Here is a 19,663-nt window from a genome sequence, read left to right on the forward strand (position 1 = left end):
AGGTTGTGTTGTATCGGTATGTGCAATATTTATATCAATGGAAGTAGTGCTGGTGATCACCTCCGTGGCTACCTAGCTGGTGCGTCCTGAGGTATTCTCCCACTGCGTCGTCGTAGCTCTTGGACTCGGAGCTGTGGTCGTAGTACGAGGGTGCGGGGGCCGCTGCGCCGTGGCCGTACGGAGAGGGCTGCTCGGCGGACTTGTCCTCCTGCACGCCGTAGCCGACGCCATGTAGCGAGGCGTGAGGGTCTATTGCCGCGGCGTGAGCGCCGGCCGCGCCGTCGTGAGCACCTACAGGAGTGTCGTGAGGCACGCGGATGATGTGCGGCACCGGCACGGGGTAGGGCCGGTTCACGTGCACCGGGTAGGGCACCTTCTGCACCACCCGCACGGGGTACGGCACGGGCACCTTCACGGCGATGGTCTTTGTCACCTTGATGATCTTCACCGGCGTCTCCGGGATCTCCACGTGCTGGCCCAGGTCCTGCAGCTTGGTCTCGTACCCCTCCACGGGGATGTTATGCGAGTGGGACGCGATGCTGTATGATGTGCAGCATAGTAATATTAATAATTTCTGAAAAAAATCATGGTGAGTGGGTCAGTACGAGTATTGGCGAATATTAATGCAATAATTCATGCTCAATTTCTTTTGTACTACTGCCTGAAGTCTAATGCACTTCCTTAAATTGGGCAACGTTATATAACTTCAAAATTACAACAATAGTTAGTGACATAATATCAGTTACTGACCGCTGTCTCCATTGTAGCGTAGTAAAGTGGACCTCCGCAGAAGAGGTGTCGTTATAAGACTACAGAGTGAAATGTGTATCGGAGCTTTATATATGATGTTTGTGAGCGAAGGGAGACGGTACCTTACGCCAGAGACTTTCTTTCAGCGGTTTCGTGCGATCAAGTAGTCGGAGACAGTGGACGGTGACTGGCCGTTCATTATGTTATGTAGGACACACCGGACAGACTCGGCCGGAGATTACTCGTGAATTAATGAAGTTAGATAAACTGATTCGGGTATAGGTGCATTGCCCGCTGCCGCAGCTTCGACCCTATATACCTACAAACATGATTTAAAAAAACCCAACGAGACTTCGTCATTTAAGTACCATAAAATCTACCTAAGAAATAAATAAAAAAACTATTTAAAGATTCTCCGGAAGGTACCTACATGTCATGACGATTGTTGGGAGCATGTTGGGAGAGGCCTGCTGCCTAACGTAGCCGGTAAGGACACTACCCTCGCCGGTTCATATCACCGTCCTATTTCATTGGTGGTAGTGACTATATGTATAAGTCACATTGGCTAGGCACTTAACACTTATCTGTGGGCTAGGCAGCCAAGATTACCTGCCTCTGTGCCTCTCACATACTGCGGCGTAATTCAATTATCCATAGCAAGTTTTAAATCAGTGCTTGAATTATTGACTGACCACTTAAATTACATAAGTCAGTGACTTCCACTACGCAGTTGAGAAAACAACTCTATAAATATGTAAGTATACTTTAGACTTTGGTACTACTTATTAAATTATTAATTTTAGCTAATTACCTGTAAGTACATGCAATTATAAGATTTAAAAAAATCAATTCTACTTGAGGGGATTATATCCAGTAGTGGATATTGTGATAATGTATGTACACATCATAATTTACCTAGGTAGGTACTAATGTTACATATTATGATGTGACACTATGGCATAATGAAACAATAATAAAGGCAAGACAAGGGATAGGGTGTAACCATTTAAATTGAAACATTTAATATGGGTTTAATAATAGGTAATACTTTATTTCAATATAAAACTTAGATTTAAACTTTCATTCTATCAGAGAGTACTCGGACGATGGAGCCAGTTCCTCCAATGCTGAAGGCCTTTTCATGCCACAACAGCAGGTGGCCACTAGAGCCCTCCGATGGGTACTCAAACCCTCTGTAGATGTACTTCATGAGAATGTCAACATCTTCTTGGGACAGAGCCGCCACCGCTTCTTCAATTTGTGCTGACTTGATGGCAAGGAGCACCTTTAGAGTCAGAGCTAAGGCATTATCCTGTAATAGAATATTCGTTATTAACATGGGTTTACTTACTTCTTTAAATAGTTTTACAAGTGTATAGAACAGTAATGAGATTTAAGTATATTGTTTATTGTTGTCATTTCTTATTTCTAAACTCACCTTAACTTGTTGGTCTGATGAACCAAGAGGGGCATTGCTCAAAACAAGCTTCAGAGCATCAACATATCTACCTGTATGTATTAGTTAAGGAATTATAGTATAAATTTAAAATATTAGTCATGGCTATAGTTATGATGAGTCATTTGTGATAAAGTCACACATAATAATAACAAACAGCTACAGCTTACAAAAGTTAAAGTTATCACATCACTAGATTATTTAAACATAATAGCTGTAATTAAAATATAGTAAAACTTGCAGAATTGGTCAAACAAAACCACTGAATGCCAGGATCTGAGAAGTGAACTATGTAAACAGAAAAGTTGTATTTCAAAGAAAACTTGCAAACAAACAATTATATTAACTGTGTATTAAAAGGATATTGATTGAGGTAGGCACAAACGTCTCCTTCATCCGGTCCAGTGGGCACTGATTGCTCTGCTTCTTCATCTTTAAAATTATCTTCGTTGTATTGATCAATATCAATTTTGCGAAAAGCGGAACTGGAAGTGTTCTTAGCCATGTCTTGGCACAAGTCAGCGGTTTCTAAGTTATGATTTATATTAATTAATTAGAATGTTTCGTTTATTCCTAATTCCTTCCCACTGTTTTATATCTACTCGTTTTTATTCTATTTTCACTTCCCTGTTGACTTTTTGTGTGATCACTGATCACAATCATAACACTGACATTGACACTTGTACTGTCAAAGTACAAAGAAATACTCTGTGATGTATATGCCTTGCAAAAAAGCGTAGAAAACGGACTGGTTACTTATTTTTCCAAAAATCAAAAATAATACAAAAATATAGTACCTATAATAATTTAATATATTATACCTAATTATAAGCTCGCTAGCCTCGGCCAAGAATCAAACTTACTTTAGAAAAAAATACTTTCAAAAAAATTTGATTGTATCACAGGATTGTATTACGGCATTGCATTTACGTTTTTTTAAGTAAAATTTCTTTTAGTTATTATTTAAGAACCACTTCACCTTCAGGTGACATACCATTGTATTGCATTTGTTTTCTTGAGATGGCTTAACCTTAACAACCGAAAGGTCACTGATAAAATTCTACCCAGTAAAATTTTGTATCAAATCATCATACATGGGCAAAGTTTTTAGAATTATGGTGGGGTAAACAAATAACAGTATTTTAGGTTTTACATGTTTATTTAAGCCTTAACAGCATACACTCGGGGAGGGAACAGGGACTTCTTCCTGATTTCCTTGATGGTCTTTATTTTGGACTCATGTTTGCTGAGAGCTTTGCGCATGGCTCTGGTCTTCTTGGGCCTAAGGTCCAAAGGCTTGTACTTCTTGTTCTTGTAGTGGTTACGGAGGTTAACCTTCATCTTCTGGTGGTAAACAATGTATACTCGTGCAATTGCTTTCCTCACAACACGGCTGAAAGATAAATTTTTATTTAATAGGGTATTCACTCAATACAGTAATTGATACTGTTGCTTTATCCATTGAAGTGAAATGCACAAAAAACTATATTTATGTGACAATAAATGTACTTGTTAAACATAATACAAGATGATACTGAGCATTGCAAGTGAAATAAACCATTTACATCAGATTTGGACCAAATCATTAGTGGTGTGTTTAGAATGCAATTATTTTCTTAAAAGTTATGTGATAGAGATAAATACTAGCAATTTATAACTTATTTTTTGCTGATATGCATGAAATAACTACCCCCAAACAATCTGCAATTGATGATTGATCCAATATAGTAGGCAGTTCCAGAGCTATGGACATTACATGGACTTTAGTTGTTGACAAATAAAGGGTTATTTATTACTTACATTTTCGAGAGTTTAGAAGCAGCTCCACCAGTAACTTTGGCTACACGCAGATTGGTAAGCTCAGTCTTGAGCTCTTCTAGTTGTTTGAAGAGCTCCTTTTTGTCTTTAGTCCGCAACTCGGAACACTTCACTTTGCCCTGAAATATTTAAATGAAAACACTGTACACATTGTAAAATCTTGTACATACCAGCTAGAATGATCATTTATGATCATTATCCATAAGGAAACTCCAGTAAGTAAACGAATTTGACAAAATAGTCGCATCTTCCTTTCGGCTAACCAGGATAACCATTTCAAAAATAATATGCGTATGTAGTAAATTAAAGATATACAGTGACGAAAGTATATCATTTATAGCAAAATTTCAAGGGATTATTCGTAAAATAATAGATAATAGCCGTACCATTTTGAAAAATAAATTTCACGAGCTCACACAAGAACAAACTCGGTGTCAAAAAGAAATATTTACACCTGTCATCTGTCAGTATTGACATTTTGGCATCTGTCAAATGAGAAGGTTGTCTGTGTTGTTAGTTTATGCTTCATTCACATTAAGCTAAGGTTGGACATTATATGACATTATGCTGTTACCACACGCGGCTATTCGTATTTTTTATTTGATGGTGGCACCCCACTTTGCTTCATTTTGGCTTGGCTGACCACATATGGCAGTTTTGGCAAAATACGCAAATACAAATAGCCAAGTGTGGTACCAGCATATAAAATGCCTTTTTGGCAAATACAAATAGCCATGTGGGGTGGTAGCATAAACGTAGTCTGTGTCATAGTATTATTTTGTCTATGGTCTGTGTCTTTCCGTTGCTCGTCAGCTCGTCGTCCGTTGTCTGTGCTCATGTTTGTTTTGTTTTGGTGAAATTTTTTACCGGCACTTATTTTTTATATTTATATTGTATTTGCTTATTCTACTAATTCTACTTGACAACAAGTTTGTTTGAATATCAAGCTTGGTGACCTTACAGCACAAACCCTCGTTGTCTTCATTTAACGTATTCGTCGTATATGAATGAAACTTTTTGAGATTTCATCCAAATTTCAACTGCAAAATTCTAAATTACTATGATACGTCTGTGCCTTATTATACTATTCATAAACTTGGTCCGTACGGCCGAATATGATACGTCTGGTTATTTGGTTTACTGTCCTTGCATGGGTAAGATACATTATTTCTAAAATGATCTATTTCCAACGCGACGTGAGCTAAGCATCGCCTTTACAAGGTTTTCCGTTGAAATTCTTGGAGTAAAAGTTGCCCATAGCACTTAGGCATAATAAAGCTTTATTTTGATAAAAGATTTTAGGAATAGTCTTGTTTTTGTTAATCTGTTCTCGTTAGTAACATGTTGCTGTTTTTCTGATTACAGGCAGATTTGGAAATCAAGCAGACCACTTCCTTGGTGCATTGGCATTCAGCAAGAGTCTTAATCGCACATTAATCCTACCGCCCTGGGTAGAATACAGATATGGAGAACTTAAATCTATACAAGTTCCTTTTGATACTTATTTTAAAACTAATGTGTTGCAAAAGTATCATAGGGTTATTACAATGGAATCATTTATGAAAGAACTTGGTAGTAAAATATGGCCTCAAAATAAAAGAGTATCATTTTGCTACACAAAGAGAAATGGAGAAATAACTAACAGTTGCAATGCTAAATCTGGTAACCCCTTTGGACCATTTTGGGATACATTCAGTATTGAGTTTGTGGATTCAGAATTCTATGGCCCTCTTCATTATGATGCACATGATACAGCTATGATTAAGAAATGGACTTCCAAATATGCCGCTAGTGAATGGCCAGTTCTAGCATTTACGGGTAAGTACAGGTATCAAATAAATTACCATCATTATCCTATTTAGCCCACTCAAATCCAACAGTTTTTCCACCACCAATTATATTCTTACAAATTAATCATAATATTATGTGTAATAGACATCATAAATCTCTTGTATTTACAGGTGCACCTGCCAGCTTTCCAGTTCAAAATGAAAATAGAGGACTTCATAAGTATTTAAAATGGAGTAATGACATCACAACAAGAGCTAAACAGTTCATTAAAGAGAACATGAGCGGCGGTAGCTTCTTGGGTATCCACTTACGTAACGGTCAAGACTGGGTCAAAGCTTGCCAGCATGTTCACAACAGTCCAACACTGTTTGCCTCCCCACAGTGTGTTGGGTATAAGAATGAACGAGGACCTTTGACTATGTCTATGTGCTTTCCAGAAAAGTCTGTAATATTTAAGTATGTATCGCTATTTATTTATTTTTCGGTATTAATTGATTTAATGAAAAACTAAACTTTCTAATATAACTCAGTTTGAAATAGTAAATTCCTCCCCAACTTCTCATGCATAACCTGTTATATCTTTTAAGCTTACTTAATTTAAGTTATTTACAGGCAGATAAAGAGAGCATTAAGAAAAGTTGAAGACACAAAGTATATTTTCGTTGCATCAGATTCAAACCACATGATAAATGAAATAAGTGCGGAATTGAAAAGCACAGGTGTTAAAGTATTGAGATTAACTCCCTCGAATCCCCACCTAGACCTGGCTATACTGGGTCAAGCCAACTACTTCATTGGCAACTGTGTATCATCTTACTCTGCGTTTGTGAAACGGGAACGTGATGCTAGAGGTATACCATCAGAATTCTGGTCATACCCTCACAAGAAGAAGACAAAACATGAAGAACTGTAACAACTGTTACTTATAATACCTATTGTTGAGTATACATACGAAATATATTACAATAATCATTATACTTAAGGTAATTTAGATTATACCTAGTAGTGTTTTATAGCATAATATGTAATAATAATATAAGATACTAATGTAAAATGAGAGTGTTATCTGCCAACAAACTGCTTGCATGCAGTTTGGCAGAGTGCTGTAAATTAAACTTTGTATTTTATAATGAATAAAAACATTAATAATAATAAGTTTCATATTAGTAAATAAGTATAATTAGTAATGGAAACCCCAATCTATTATTAAAGTATTTTTTCTACTTAAACTTATTGTGATTTTGATTTAGCTTCATATCTTTTTGTGCCTTCTACAACGTTCAGAATAAATTCATTAGTGGCTAAGTAACTAATTGGTTGTGATTATTATATGGTAGGGTTGATGTTAAAACGAGTGATCATAACAGAATTTGGATTCAGCGAAAATATTGATCGGAATTATTTTATTTGGGCTACTCGACGCTAGATGGCGGTAATTCGTTCGAATAAACGTCATACACCTCAGGGTAGCCATAGACAACAAACGCTGCCATCTCCAAGGTTTGCAGTTGAGCTGAGTTGAGCCTTTTCTTCTCTGACAGTGACAGACAGGCTTACTCGGTTTTTATGACACTGACAGCCAGCTTTGCTTTGATAAAATTTTCTGTTGACGGACTTGCTCAAATCGATGGCTTTCGATGTTTATTTCAATTTGAATTAAATCTATAATATATTGAATTGGTGCAATAAGTGACTAAATATATTTAATATCTTTAAGATTTTTTCACCATGAAGCATATAAAAAAACCCTCTGATAATACTATAACCTCAACAAATGTGGATGCCTTTAGTTCAATTAACGAAAGACCAGTGGATGATATATCGTTGGAATTCTTCTATAAGCCTCACACTATAACTCTTTTAGCTGTATCAATAGCGGCTGTTATATACACCGCATTTGTGAGGTAAGTTAAGCTTTACTTATGCAATAAGAACCGTTACTGGATTCCTAGCCAATATTCCTTCAATATTTTAACCTACACAGGCCAATTAACACTTCTTAACTAACCGATATCTGCCATTTGTATTAAGTTAGTTTATATCTTTGTATTTAAAGTTGTTAGCTTTCCAAATAAATAAAAATAAACACCGCTCTACTTAGCAGGTGGTAGGGGGTGTTAAGATTTAGAATATTATATGACTTGACTAACTAATTATTTCCTATTTCAGAGATGAATCAAGCATGCAGGATAATATATGGGCAGGGATATGTTGTGTTATATTTTTCTTCCTGATAATTTCAGTTCTAACTTTTCCAAATGGCCCATTTACAAGACCGCATCCTGCTGTATGGAGAATAGTTTTTGGAATGTCAGTTCTGTACTTGCTTGCACTACTCTTTCTCCTGTTTCAAAGTAATTCTTCTGTTAATGAAATTATGTATTGGGTTGATCCAAATCTCAGAAATTTCCGTATTGATATGGACAAAGTAAGTTAGATCACTACTACCATTATTAAAATATTAAATTAAGCCACTAAAATTTATTATTTATGCATCCAAAGGTTCCCTTATCCACTCTTCACCTTACATACATATTTGCATATCCTATTTAATAACTACTTGTACCTTGTGTGGCTTCTTAGTAATATGCTAGTTTTGTGTCAACATAACACAAAATGCTGACTTTTTCAGTAGTAACCAATTGATATTTAAGCATATTATTTTCATCATTATAGTAATTCACAAAATATTATTTATACTTCTAGTAGGTTTTAATATACTTAATATGAAATAAAAAAATCATATTTTACTTCAATTTCCAGGAGTATGCTGTGAATTGTTCTGACATATCTGTGGCAAAGATTTGGTCCCATGTTGATGTTTTTGCTTGGGGCCATTATTTGGGATGGACTTTTAAGGCCATTTTATTTCGACATGCTGGTTTGCTGTGGGCAATATCCATTATGTGGGAGATTACAGAAATTGCATTTGCTCATTTATTGCCAAACTTCTTAGAGTGCTGGTGGGATTCACTTATCCTGGATGTTCTTGTTTGCAATGGATTTGGTATTTGGTGTGGACTCAAAATATGTAAAGTTTTGGAAATGAGAGAATATAGATGGGTCAGCATAAGGTATGGTCCTATTTTCTTAAACAACTTTGTATATCTTAGTTAATTTATCCTTTCTAGTATTCAATCTAATAGCCTTTATTTCAATACTGCAAGACATTTTTAAAAGTTTTATAAGGATTTAAGGTTTCACTTGAAACTTGAACAAAGCATGCTCCCTCTGTGCTGCTGTGCATTCTCTCGCCATCACACCAAGTATGCCATCAGGCTGGGAGAAGATTGTGTTAATCCTTGCATTACTTAGTAATTGTAAAATTAAAACTGTATTCTTATACATAATAGCCTTCAATTCTAATATAGATGTTTAACACATATAAAATACTAAAATTACTAAGAAAATTAACATAATTTATCATTAAAATATGTTTCTCATTCATATTACAGGGACATCTCTTCAACAACAGGGAAAATTAAAAGGGCTATTCTACAATTCACACCAGTGCAGTGGACGCCGGTGCGGTGGCTCGACCCAACATGCACCTACATGCGATTCTTTGCTCTGAGCCAGCTTGTTGTCTTTTGGCAAATATCAGAGCTGAATACATTCTTCTTGAAGCATATATTTGAAATGCCGCCATCACATCCATTAGTTATCGCTAGGCTTTTACTAGTTGGTGTAATAGTTGCGCCGTCAGTCAGGTTAGTTTCTGTTTGTGTATCTATTTTTTATACTTTTTTTGCACACAGAGGTGTAACTAAGTATTTGATGCACTCAGGTATTATCATGATCATGATTTGTACAAAAAATATTATGAAAAGTGTTCTACTTTATAATTAATTTATTCAGCTGCTTAACAACCAACACTTTTAGCAGTGAAGTATTTTTTAGCATTTCACTTAGCCAACACTCTAAATAGTAGAATAAGCTACTGGACTAACTTGACTTATAATTTTTCAGACAATATTACATCTACGTGACGGACCCGACGTGCAAGCGCGTGGGCACCCAGTGCTGGGTCTACGGCGCCATCATGGTCACCGAGTCGATGCTGTGCATCAAAAACGGAAAAGAACTGTTTGGTCAAGCTCAAGTGTACAATGTCATAATTTGGCTAGTCATACAAATGCTGGTCTCTGTGTGTTGCGTGTATGGCGTAGTTGTGTACGACAAGTACCTACAGGTATAATATTGATTTTATCTAATATTATGAATTCATCATCATCTTCAGCCTATGTTAACCCACTGCACGGTATAGGCCTTCTACATGTTACGCTCACAGTCCTGTGCCCGATAATTTCAAAATTTAATTAGTAAACAAAAATAAACCCTGCATGGGTTAACTAAATATTTTAACTAATTCCACCTTTCATAATTTTCAGCCAAGCAAATATAATGCTGAAGCAGATACTCCTACAAAAGAAGATTAAATATACAAGACAAGCAAGAAGTACCCATGTACCATGTCATAGTGGGTACTGCCAGGTGGAGCCTTCAGTCATCTCCAGATAATATGGTAAAACAGGTTAATTTACGTACTCATTAATTATAATAATTTATGTATTTTAAGATATGGTGTATGTTGTGCAACTGCAAATCATATGATTATTTTGTTCCTACATGTATGAGTGTGGATGTCACCACTACAATAATTTTATTAAAATAGGGAAAGTTAATGTAAGTATTTGAGTTTGATCCACCGTAAAATCTTATAAAACGAAGCAAAGCTCGTGGGCAACAGATAGAGAGTATATTATTATAAAGTGGGTAGCGTAAGCCAAAAGGCCTACCTATGTCTATTACACCATACCAACATTATTTTTCGATGTGATGCATGTAAATAAAAGCATTTAAGCTAATATATATATTTACATATATTTTTTGTTGTTACAGGTTTTACCTTCGAATACAAACATTGTGAATGTGATTTATTCAACCATACCAAATAATACTAGTAAATTTTGTATCATATAGGGCTATTTAATATAATTTCATAGGTAGTTAGACATAATTGAGATACAAAATTCTCATTTAGCTTTTGCTACTTTCCCATATAATACCTAGTAAACTTTTAAACTTAACTAGACTAGAGGCGAATGTACATTTTAAAAAACAATAATTTTATTGGATAGTTGCTTGACAAAATTTTCGGCTTCCTTTGTATGTGTATAGTCATAGTCATTTATAGTGTAGGTACTGTTCGCAGAGCCAGAGATGTCGTTAATAGAAGGGTAGCAGACATTTGTATGATGATGAGAATGGTCCTACCATAAATAATGTATCCAGACGAATTTTAAAATGTACCTACCCATGTAAATTCATCTCGGATCTTTCACCTCATCTCTGGACGCCATAACTATCTAAAATACTATTAGCTACCCACCTACGCTACAATGGCATGTAACTACATTCGAATTCAATGTTACACACATGGCATCATATGGAACCAAGTTTATTACTATTTCTGCACACAATCATAAATACGATTTAACGTAGTCCAGTGCGCTAGGGAAAGAACGATGACCGTGGTTTATCTAAAGAGAACGACTGTAATCGACTCGAATAATGTGTATGTCATTGAATTCGACTGTACAAATCGTTGTTCTATGGTAGGTACAAATAAAACCTACTTGCAATAGAGTAGATTTTCTCTTTTTGAATAAATCTTGATCAATTTCTATAGGAACCTAACATGTTATATGCTAGAACTATTACAAATGTCTTCTAGATGTAGAATCTTTATCGTGTCATGAAATTAGTGGAATAAAACTTGTGTTATAAATGTTACAGTTTTGTCTCCTTTGCTTTGCTTCAGCAAATAGATACAAGTACTTGTGTCTACCTTCTTGATTCTAAAACTCCCTCCCCCACTTTTGATCTAAAATGGCTATGTAGGTATGCGTGACCGTGATTGAACAAAAAAGTAGGTAACTATAAATAGAGGTTTTATTGAATATACAAACAAAAAATATTAAAATAAAGGAAATAAACAAACAGCATGTCTTTTTTTCACTTTTTTAAGATAGCCTTTTGTTTTTTAATTTATTTTTGCGATATTTCACACATATACAAAGTACTTAAACATATATTAGGTAAGCTACAAAGTAATGTAGGTAGTTTAAAAAATTATCATAGGTCGATTACATTTCCGGAACAACACGCACACGGATAAAAGTTATGCATTTCAGCAAAATGGTTGTCAGTAGTAATAAGGAAGTTCGTTTTCATGTTATCCAAAATATTGAGAGCGTTAGCGATGTCCGTTTGCCTTGACTCGTTCTGGAGGTGAACCGCTAAATCTTTGTCGTTTATTACTTTTATTATTATATCATTCAATTCTTTTAACTGATTCCTCATTTTTTCACATTCAGACTGGAATATTTTCAGCTGTGCATTTCTCTCCTCGTCCCGCAGCTTGAGCAGGCTGCGCTGCTGCTGGTACAGCGCCACGTACTCGCAGATCGTGTCCGTCTCGTTCTGCAGCTGCAGGATGATGTGCTCCAGCTGATGCTTCTCGTCCGATAAATCAGCAACTTCTTCCATTATTTTCAGAAACCGACCTTGAAGTTTCATCATGGCTTCTTCTTTTGGAATTAATTCAGAATTGTGTGTATGTGACAAATGCTCCATGGTAGGTATGTTACAGTGGTGGTGATCTTGAGATGAGCATGTTTCGTTTAGTGAAACCAAATCTGCATCTACTTGTACAGTTTCCGCATGGTTTGTTTCTGATTCAGTATGTTCATGGTCTCCACACACCGAATCTGAATGTTTCATCTGAACAATTTGTTTTTCAATTTCCCTACAGTTAGCCTGTAGTCTAATCATTTCGTCATCTTTGGCTTTCAATTTTATCTGTAATTCTTTGGCTATTTCAACATTGTCTGCCAATTTTATAGTTAACTCTCTGTTTAAAAACTTTTCTGCATCCAACTTTTCTGTTAGCTCAAGCTTATCTTTACTCTGAAATACAAAATATACTCATGTAGTACACATGTAAAGGATTTAGTACTGTGATTAAATCTAGACCAAAAATATTTGAGCCTAAGTACCAAGTATATAGTATACATCGGTAATTCAGACAGATTCAGACTTTATTAAATTTTACAAGTTAAAGAGTATATAATTTTTCACAAGATAATGTAAGCAGCTTAGGCCAGTGGGCACTACTGTTATAGTCATACAATAATACACAACAACAGTCAACTCACCATTTTCACAAATGCATCCTCAAGCTCTTGTAAGCCCATTTTAAGTTTCTTATTTTGCTCTGTGGCTCTCTGAGCAGCTATTTTATCATTGGTTATATCAGCTTGTAATTTAGAAATACAAATGTTATCCTTTTCATGATCTGGTTCAATTTTGTTGGTTTCCATCTCTTGGATTTTACTTTCTGTCAATTTCAATTGTTCCATTATATTATTATAGTCCTTTTGCATGTTCTCATATTTCACCTGAAAATTAATTGCTTCCAATGAAAAGAAACTCATAACAAACACATAAAGTATTATTTAAGTTTATGGGATAGGTTGGGTATCATAAACAAGTTCTTACCAATAAAGAATTGTAATTATCCTGCAGCTCAGTGACATCAACATGATTAATTAATTCATTAGGTATGGGTTTATTACTATTGCGAAAGCTCTGCAACTGAATTTCCATGCTGCTAATTTGGTCAATTAAATTATATTCTCGGTTTTTTAATTCATGTGTTTCAATTGATAGTTCATCAATCTTTTTTAATGCTAATTTTAGCTCTTCATTTAAGCCAGACACATAATGTTCATAATGGGAATTAATTTGATCGCGTTCTTTTTGCACTGATTTCAGTTGCTGTTCCAGCTCTTTTATTTTGAATAGAAGAGTCTCTTTCTGGTTCTTGTCAGTAGTAATTTTTTCACTATTTTCAGCAACACTTCCATTTGATAACTGTTGCAGGCGTATCTCAGCAGCCTCCAGTTGTTGATGGAGACTCACTATCTCATTATTGAGGAATGAATTCTCAGATTCTTTTGAAGACAAAAGAGTATTAGAAAATTCTAGTCGCTCCGTGAGGCTACTTTTATCCTCAGTTAAAGAGGACATTGAGGTTTTTAATTCATCAATAATCTTATCTTTCAACTGAAGTTGGTCAACTGCATTTAAATACTTTTCTTTTAAAGAATTAAGTTCAGATTCTATAAATATGTATTGTTGCTTGATGTTATTGTTGTAGATCAATGCTTGATCATAGTTATTTTGTAATGTGTGCATTTTTTGTTGAAGATCAGATATTTCATTCTCAAGTTTAATTTTGTTGGATATAAGTAACTCAGTTGTTTTCAAATCAGATTCTTTTATCATTTGAGGTTCATTATGATGAAGGAAATCTGGCAAGTTAACAACTGCAACCTCATTATTATTTGTTGAAAGACCCGGATCGGAAGAAGCAACTTTGTCTACAGCTTGATAACTGTTTCCATTATCAACTTGATGAATCTCAGCATTTTCTGTTACATGAGTTTTTTTATCTTGGTGTTCTTTTAACTGAAAAAAAATGTAGTGTTAATATTTTCTATGTTGAGTTCATTGATAATATAAATCATTGAAGGTTGAGATCCCTAGTATACAAAGAATTTATGAAATACCATCACATATCATGGGCTCACAACTACCAATACATAGAGTGCCTGTTTCCTAAAAAGTGGTTACAAGTAGTGGTAGTAATAGTTAGCAACCAGAACTGAATTTCATCTTCCAGGGCATTTTGTTTTAGCAGCGTAAATACATAATATTATTACATCTTTCTACATAATATCACAAAAATTGCATTGTAAACCGAAAGGGGACTGCACAACCCATGAGTTTTAAAAGATGTAAAATTAACGAAATATTTCTTTTACCAAGTTATAATAAACAAATAGTCATTTATTTCAGGTAATACCCATATTGTCTTAAAACTAGCTACTAAACATACATAACATCTAAACATACCAACCTTTTTCCTAGCTAAAGCTAACTTAGCATTTCTGGCATCCATATCTGCAATAGGTGTTAGATAATCTAATGACCCGGTAAATAGGTACTTTGTGCTGAGTAAAAATATAATGCACCTCTACAAAGTGCACATTTAAAGGCAAGGCTGCGTTCGCTATTACATTTGCGGAGCTCTTAAGAAATGATTATGCAGACACTTTACACCACATGCTACAAATAATACAAATATATTTGTGGATTAAATAACCGTAAAACGCAAGAAAACAGAAATATTATTCTTTTTGTTTTTGATTATTTTACATGAAATTGATTCCATGTCCAGCTGACTGACAGTGACATATTACACGTCATCATCTTTCCATGTACGGTGTGTCAAACTATTCTGTGATCACATGAAATTCTATTCTTTGTCCTTTGAGTCCTTATTTTAAGCTTTGAGGTCAAGAGAAGTCACAATGTAAACCCGCTTACACGACGCCGAGCGGTTTGTTCTCCACCGTACGCACAGCTGTCTTCGAGAACACCTTCATACAAATATACGAAACGCGCGTTCAGTCCGCCGCTCACTACCCGATTTTTCATCACATATGCCACACTACCGCTAACAAAATGACGATGGATGAATTCATTTTATAAATAACGTCGTCTTTTGGGAACTTGTTTTCTGTTTCTCATACAAACAATATTCTTCGCCGCACAAATATCTCGCTACTCGCCCCTAGGTGGCACTACAAAACAAGAGATCGAGTATCGCGTGTGGCAGTGCGGAGTAGTAATACTATGGGGAAGCGGGGCGGGGTACCTTCTCGGCAGTGACCGTCTCGATCTTAGGGCTTAGTGTAGGATTTTCATTACCGATATGGAGCAGTGAAACCTAACCCAAAATTGTATGACGCGGAGCTAGTGTAGCTACTTACCGCTAGGTGGCGTATCTCCCGCGATATACAAATTCACGTTTACGTACCGCTTATTGAACGGAGTAAAAACTCGTACTCCCCATGCAGGATACTATCTGCATGGGATCCACTACTCGGGACTCGAGTTTAACAATGTACATATTGTAGCACATCGATAGTACAGGGACAAAATAGGTAAGGTCAACCGGGGCCATTGCGCCACAATACTTTGACTTTCATATTCATTTGAACATAACAATCAGACTATACGCCGTATTAAGCTATAACTTGTGATACATATTAGGAAATTTTATCTAGTTTCATATGTTGATGCAATTTTGTAGAATTTTAAATATCTTCTACGTGTAAACGACGTTTCTACAAAAAATGGGATTTTTAGGCGCAATAACCCCTAGTGGGGCTAATGCCTCTTTCACTAGTTTTGTGTGCTTGGAAGAGCTTTTTACAAGTTTAAGTAGATATAATGTATAGATTTACTATTAACGTAGCTAATTATTAGCTTGTAAACTAAATACTGCGCTTAGTTAAGGAGAATTAGTTGATCAAAAATTTTCGGGGCTATGGCGCCTACACACCCTAATTTCTTGTAGTGGCATTTACCCCATCCAAGATTCCAGGGGTGCTCAACATTTTATTTATGAATACTTTATTGGACTTAAAAAAGTATAAATACTTACATGACAAATACAAATAAAGTATAAAAGCATACAAGGGCATATTTTTTATAATTTTCAATCAAACCACAACTTTAAATTAGTAAGTATACCATTTTTAGAGTCTGACGGAATTTAAATCATTACAAAACTATTTAAAGTTTTAAAAACAAGTGGGATCATTGAGTTTTTTAAAACATTTAGTTTAATTCATATTCAAATTATTTACGTTTTAGTTGGATTACTAATCTAAGAATGTTAATTCTGATACGCTGTTAAATGTTCTTCAATATTGCAAAAGGCGTCATTAACCTAGTATTTTTCGTTTAGGAGTAATTTGGTGCTAATGTCTCTGGAACTTTTTCATTGCTCCTGAGTGTATAAAATACATTTACCATAACATAAAATGTTTAGAACCTCTGGAAATGGGGCTATTGCGCCGCAATAGAGGCAATAACCCCATAAGCCCAGAGGCATTTACCCCAAAAAAAAAGCTAAACCTATACATTTTTAATTGCATATTGTGTCCGAATCTTACGTTATTTCAATAAAATAATCAAAACAATATGTAAAGCAACAAAACAATAACAGTATTTACAGTTAGGAAACATAGATTCTTTTAAACAAACACACATTTGGAACGATTCAAAAAAACGTGTCAGGAAACCGGAGGTGGCCAAAAGAGGCGAAAAAATTAAAATGGCAAATTATTTAAGAAAATTGCTTCGGATACGACATCTATTGGTCAGTGGTAAAAGTTTGAGTTCCAAAGATAGATAGCAGATGACTCCAGTAGTTATAAAGTATGAGGTTCGGAAGATAAATGGATTCGAGGCATTAGCCCCGTAGGCGACTTGGCCCCGGTTGACCTTACTTACCAACCTATAAGTACTTATTTAAAATCATACACTTGATACATAGTAAAAATTTATTTCTTGTAGGTTATGAATTATAAAGAGGTGTTCTAAAAATGCGAAAGGGGGTCGCATAACACACCAGCACATTCACTTCCCAAAAATCGAATAAGGTATAATGGTTAGCATTTTTTTGTCTAGTTCTAGTCTAGTACAGTGATCCCTTTAGGTCTACAAAAGCGTTTTTGAGTTTGCAAGACATTAATTAAACCAACATGTTAATATATTTTTGTACTTGTTACAAACATAAGTCCTCCCTGGGATATTAAGAGGAATGATCCTACAAACGTCCTACCAGAGATTATGTACCTACTTAACCAATGCTCTCATATGAAAGGTATATGCCGAGTTGCAGAAAGGGACTTTAAGCTAATGTCGACATTAAATCTATGTCTGTCTCTTTCTGTCCGTATACTGTCAAAGCAAGGCAACAATATATTTAATGCCGACATTAACTTAAAGATCCTTTCTGCAACTCAGTGATAATGTACTAATGTTAACTATGTGTGTCTGATTTACAGTAGATAGAAGAAATCAAAATATAGGTAAAATTTTAATACTGAAAATTTGTTATATAATCTTTAATGTCTTCAATGTTTAAGTTTTATGCATACTTTTGTCTATTTAGACATTGTTAAGTTACATAGCTAATTACAGTTTATTTTCAGAACTAGTTAAATATTTTTTGTACCCACTGAAAAGTAAAATTATTATTATATTGATGTCAATTCTGAAGGCACAAATTTGATTTTAACAAAGTTCTAATATTTTGCCACCAGAAAATCTGATTTACAGAAACATAAAAATCATAAGAGTTGAATTTTAAACAAAGAATTTAGCACAAAAATTGAATTTGTGCCTTCAGAATCATCTTCCTTAGAAATTTTTTCACTTTTTAACATTATGAAAATGTAGTTGCATTAAATTATACATATACTTAAAATACTTATAAGACTTAATTACCATAATATTTATTTAACTGCATGAGATACAAGAATCATCATCAATTTATAAGAAATGCAGAAGCTCATTGAGGAACTGGACCAACTTGGAAATGTAATGCCATCAGCTCACACAAATTTCATTCATTCAGTTTGCTCGAAACACTTACAGCTAGTTTATGCTCTAAACATCATCTATAGTTGGTAGCCAGAATGCCATGTTTGTGCATGCTGAAGCTAGCATCATAAATTTAGGATTGAACTGAACACATTGAATTGGCGCAGGGTGGTCTCCATTTAAGACACATACTTTGTAACCCGTGTCCGCATTCCAAACATGCACTCTTCCATCTGTGGAGCCACTGAATATGTATTGTGAGTCAGGGCTGAATGATGCTTCTATTGGTATACCCTTGTTGTTAAGATGCCCTGTGAATGTCTGTAGTGGTGTGCCATGGTATGCGTCGACTAGGCGAATTATCGAACCATTTGTGCTTATCAACATTGTTTTACCATCTCGAGAAAATTTTAGTCCAGTCCAATCACATTCTTTTTCTTGATTCAGCTTAAATGTAACAAATGGACCTTTGTCATAGGATCTCAGATCATAAAGCTTTATGCTTTCAGAGTTGACTCCAGCGGCGAATATAAGCCCTTCCGGATCATACGCTGCAACAGGTCTTCCAGATAGATTCATAAGTCCTTGACAGTTTGGTGATCGTAAATCCCAAAGACGTAGGGTTTTATCCAGAGATCCAGACAGGAATGTGTCTTCCACTGGTGATAGACAAAGGGTCACTACTTTCTTAGTATGGCCAGGAAAATACCGAATGTATTTATTGTCATGTAAAGATAGGTATCTAATCGTATCATCCACTTTAGTTGAACTGTGAATAGCAGTGTTTTTAGCGTGTGTAAAATGTATAAGATCTACTCCATATTTCTTGCTGTTTACGGTTATCATCTGAGTTCCTTTCTCACAGTCATAAATAACAATTTGATCATCTTCACTGCACGATATCAAAGTTTCGCCGCTAGGTGAGAAATCTATGCTGTTTATTTTATCGGTGTTTTCTCTAAATACTTTAGCAACTTTAAAACTCCGAACCACTTGATCAACTAATTTCATCATTACACCCATTTGATTTCTGATATTTTAGAGAAATGCTCGCAGCAATACAATAAAAATTGCTTTTTGTTGAAAAATTTAATCCAAATTTTGGAAATGATGGATGAATGAATATAATCTAATCTGTGGTCACTGTCGCAAAAACTTCAATGCGCGCAGTGCGCACCACGAAAAAGTAAACGTGTGGATTGCGCAGCCATGGCGTCTCTGTACGAACCAAACTGACGATTTAGGTCGAAGCAAAAAGGGTAAACCTGAACCTGCTTATTAAATATTTTTACTATAGAATATTATACTATCGACTAACAA

At 35.2% G+C, this 19,663-nt stretch overlaps 7 protein-coding genes across 8 annotated transcripts; 2 read left to right on the forward strand and 5 right to left on the reverse strand.

Annotated features, from left to right (window-relative positions):
* Positions 1-34: 34 nt before the first annotated feature.
* Positions 35-798, reverse strand: LOC105388371. Its single transcript, XM_038120909.2, has 2 exons — positions 751-798; positions 35-574 (listed from the first exon to the last, which is right to left on the reverse strand). The coding sequence occupies exons 1-2, from the start codon at positions 760-762 to the stop codon at positions 35-37; spliced, it is 552 nt and encodes a 183-aa protein (XP_037976837.2). The 5' UTR covers positions 763-798.
* Positions 799-1,776: 978 nt separating this feature from the next.
* On the reverse strand, positions 1,777-2,864 carry LOC105387250 (actin-related protein 2/3 complex subunit 5-C). The gene is made up of 3 exons (XM_011557954.3): positions 2,572-2,864; positions 2,189-2,261; positions 1,777-2,062 (listed from the first exon to the last, which is right to left on the reverse strand). The coding sequence occupies exons 1-3, from the start codon at positions 2,709-2,711 to the stop codon at positions 1,823-1,825; spliced, it is 453 nt and encodes a 150-aa protein (XP_011556256.2). The 5' UTR covers positions 2,712-2,864; the 3' UTR covers positions 1,777-1,822.
* A 482-nt stretch (positions 2,865-3,346) lies between these two features.
* LOC105387239 (60S ribosomal protein L35) lies at positions 3,347-4,143 on the reverse strand (the record flags this gene model as incomplete). Its single annotated transcript, NM_001309150.1, is given in 2 exon segments — positions 3,347-3,599; positions 4,007-4,143. Coding segments are annotated over 2 exon segments (369 nt in total), but the record flags the coding sequence as incomplete, so codon positions are not given.
* A 706-nt stretch (positions 4,144-4,849) lies between these two features.
* On the forward strand, positions 4,850-7,045 carry LOC105387231 (GDP-fucose protein O-fucosyltransferase 1). The gene is made up of 5 exons (XM_011557933.3): positions 4,850-5,178; positions 5,390-5,842; positions 5,986-6,271; positions 6,428-6,731; positions 6,971-7,045. Exons 1-4 carry the CDS (start codon positions 5,085-5,087, stop codon positions 6,726-6,728), a joined length of 1,134 nt encoding a protein of 377 aa, XP_011556235.3. The 5' UTR covers positions 4,850-5,084; the 3' UTR covers positions 6,729-6,731; positions 6,971-7,045.
* A 348-nt stretch (positions 7,046-7,393) lies between these two features.
* On the forward strand, positions 7,394-11,611 carry LOC105387218 (phosphatidylserine synthase). 2 transcript variants are annotated; one of them, XM_011557923.3, is made up of 7 exons: positions 7,394-7,719; positions 7,985-8,243; positions 8,579-8,889; positions 9,271-9,525; positions 9,785-10,007; positions 10,207-10,349; positions 10,718-11,611. In XM_011557923.3, exons 1-6 carry the CDS (start codon positions 7,544-7,546, stop codon positions 10,252-10,254), a joined length of 1,272 nt encoding a protein of 423 aa, XP_011556225.1. In that variant the 5' UTR covers positions 7,394-7,543; the 3' UTR covers positions 10,255-10,349; positions 10,718-11,611. The 2 variants fall into 2 exon arrangements, with proteins under 2 accessions (XP_011556225.1, XP_011556219.1); XM_011557917.3 differs by having other exon boundaries at positions 10,207-10,340.
* Positions 11,612-11,825: 214 nt separating this feature from the next.
* On the reverse strand, positions 11,826-15,145 carry LOC105387210 (golgin subfamily A member 2). Its single transcript, XM_038121009.2, has 4 exons — positions 14,802-15,145; positions 13,379-14,350; positions 13,036-13,278; positions 11,826-12,787 (listed from the first exon to the last, which is right to left on the reverse strand). The coding sequence occupies exons 1-4, from the start codon at positions 14,841-14,843 to the stop codon at positions 11,954-11,956; spliced, it is 2,091 nt and encodes a 696-aa protein (XP_037976937.2). The 5' UTR covers positions 14,844-15,145; the 3' UTR covers positions 11,826-11,953.
* Positions 15,146-17,830: 2,685 nt separating this feature from the next.
* On the reverse strand, positions 17,831-19,492 carry LOC105387199 (WD repeat-containing protein 82). Its single transcript, XM_011557895.3, has one exon. It carries the CDS (start codon positions 19,364-19,366, stop codon positions 18,410-18,412), a length of 957 nt encoding a protein of 318 aa, XP_011556197.1. The 5' UTR covers positions 19,367-19,492; the 3' UTR covers positions 17,831-18,409.
* Positions 19,493-19,663: the final 171 nt, after the last annotated feature.

This window comes from Plutella xylostella, chromosome 4 (genome assembly GCF_932276165.1).
Source record: "Plutella xylostella chromosome 4, ilPluXylo3.1, whole genome shotgun sequence".
NCBI lineage: Eukaryota > Metazoa > Arthropoda > Insecta > Lepidoptera > Plutellidae > Plutella > Plutella xylostella.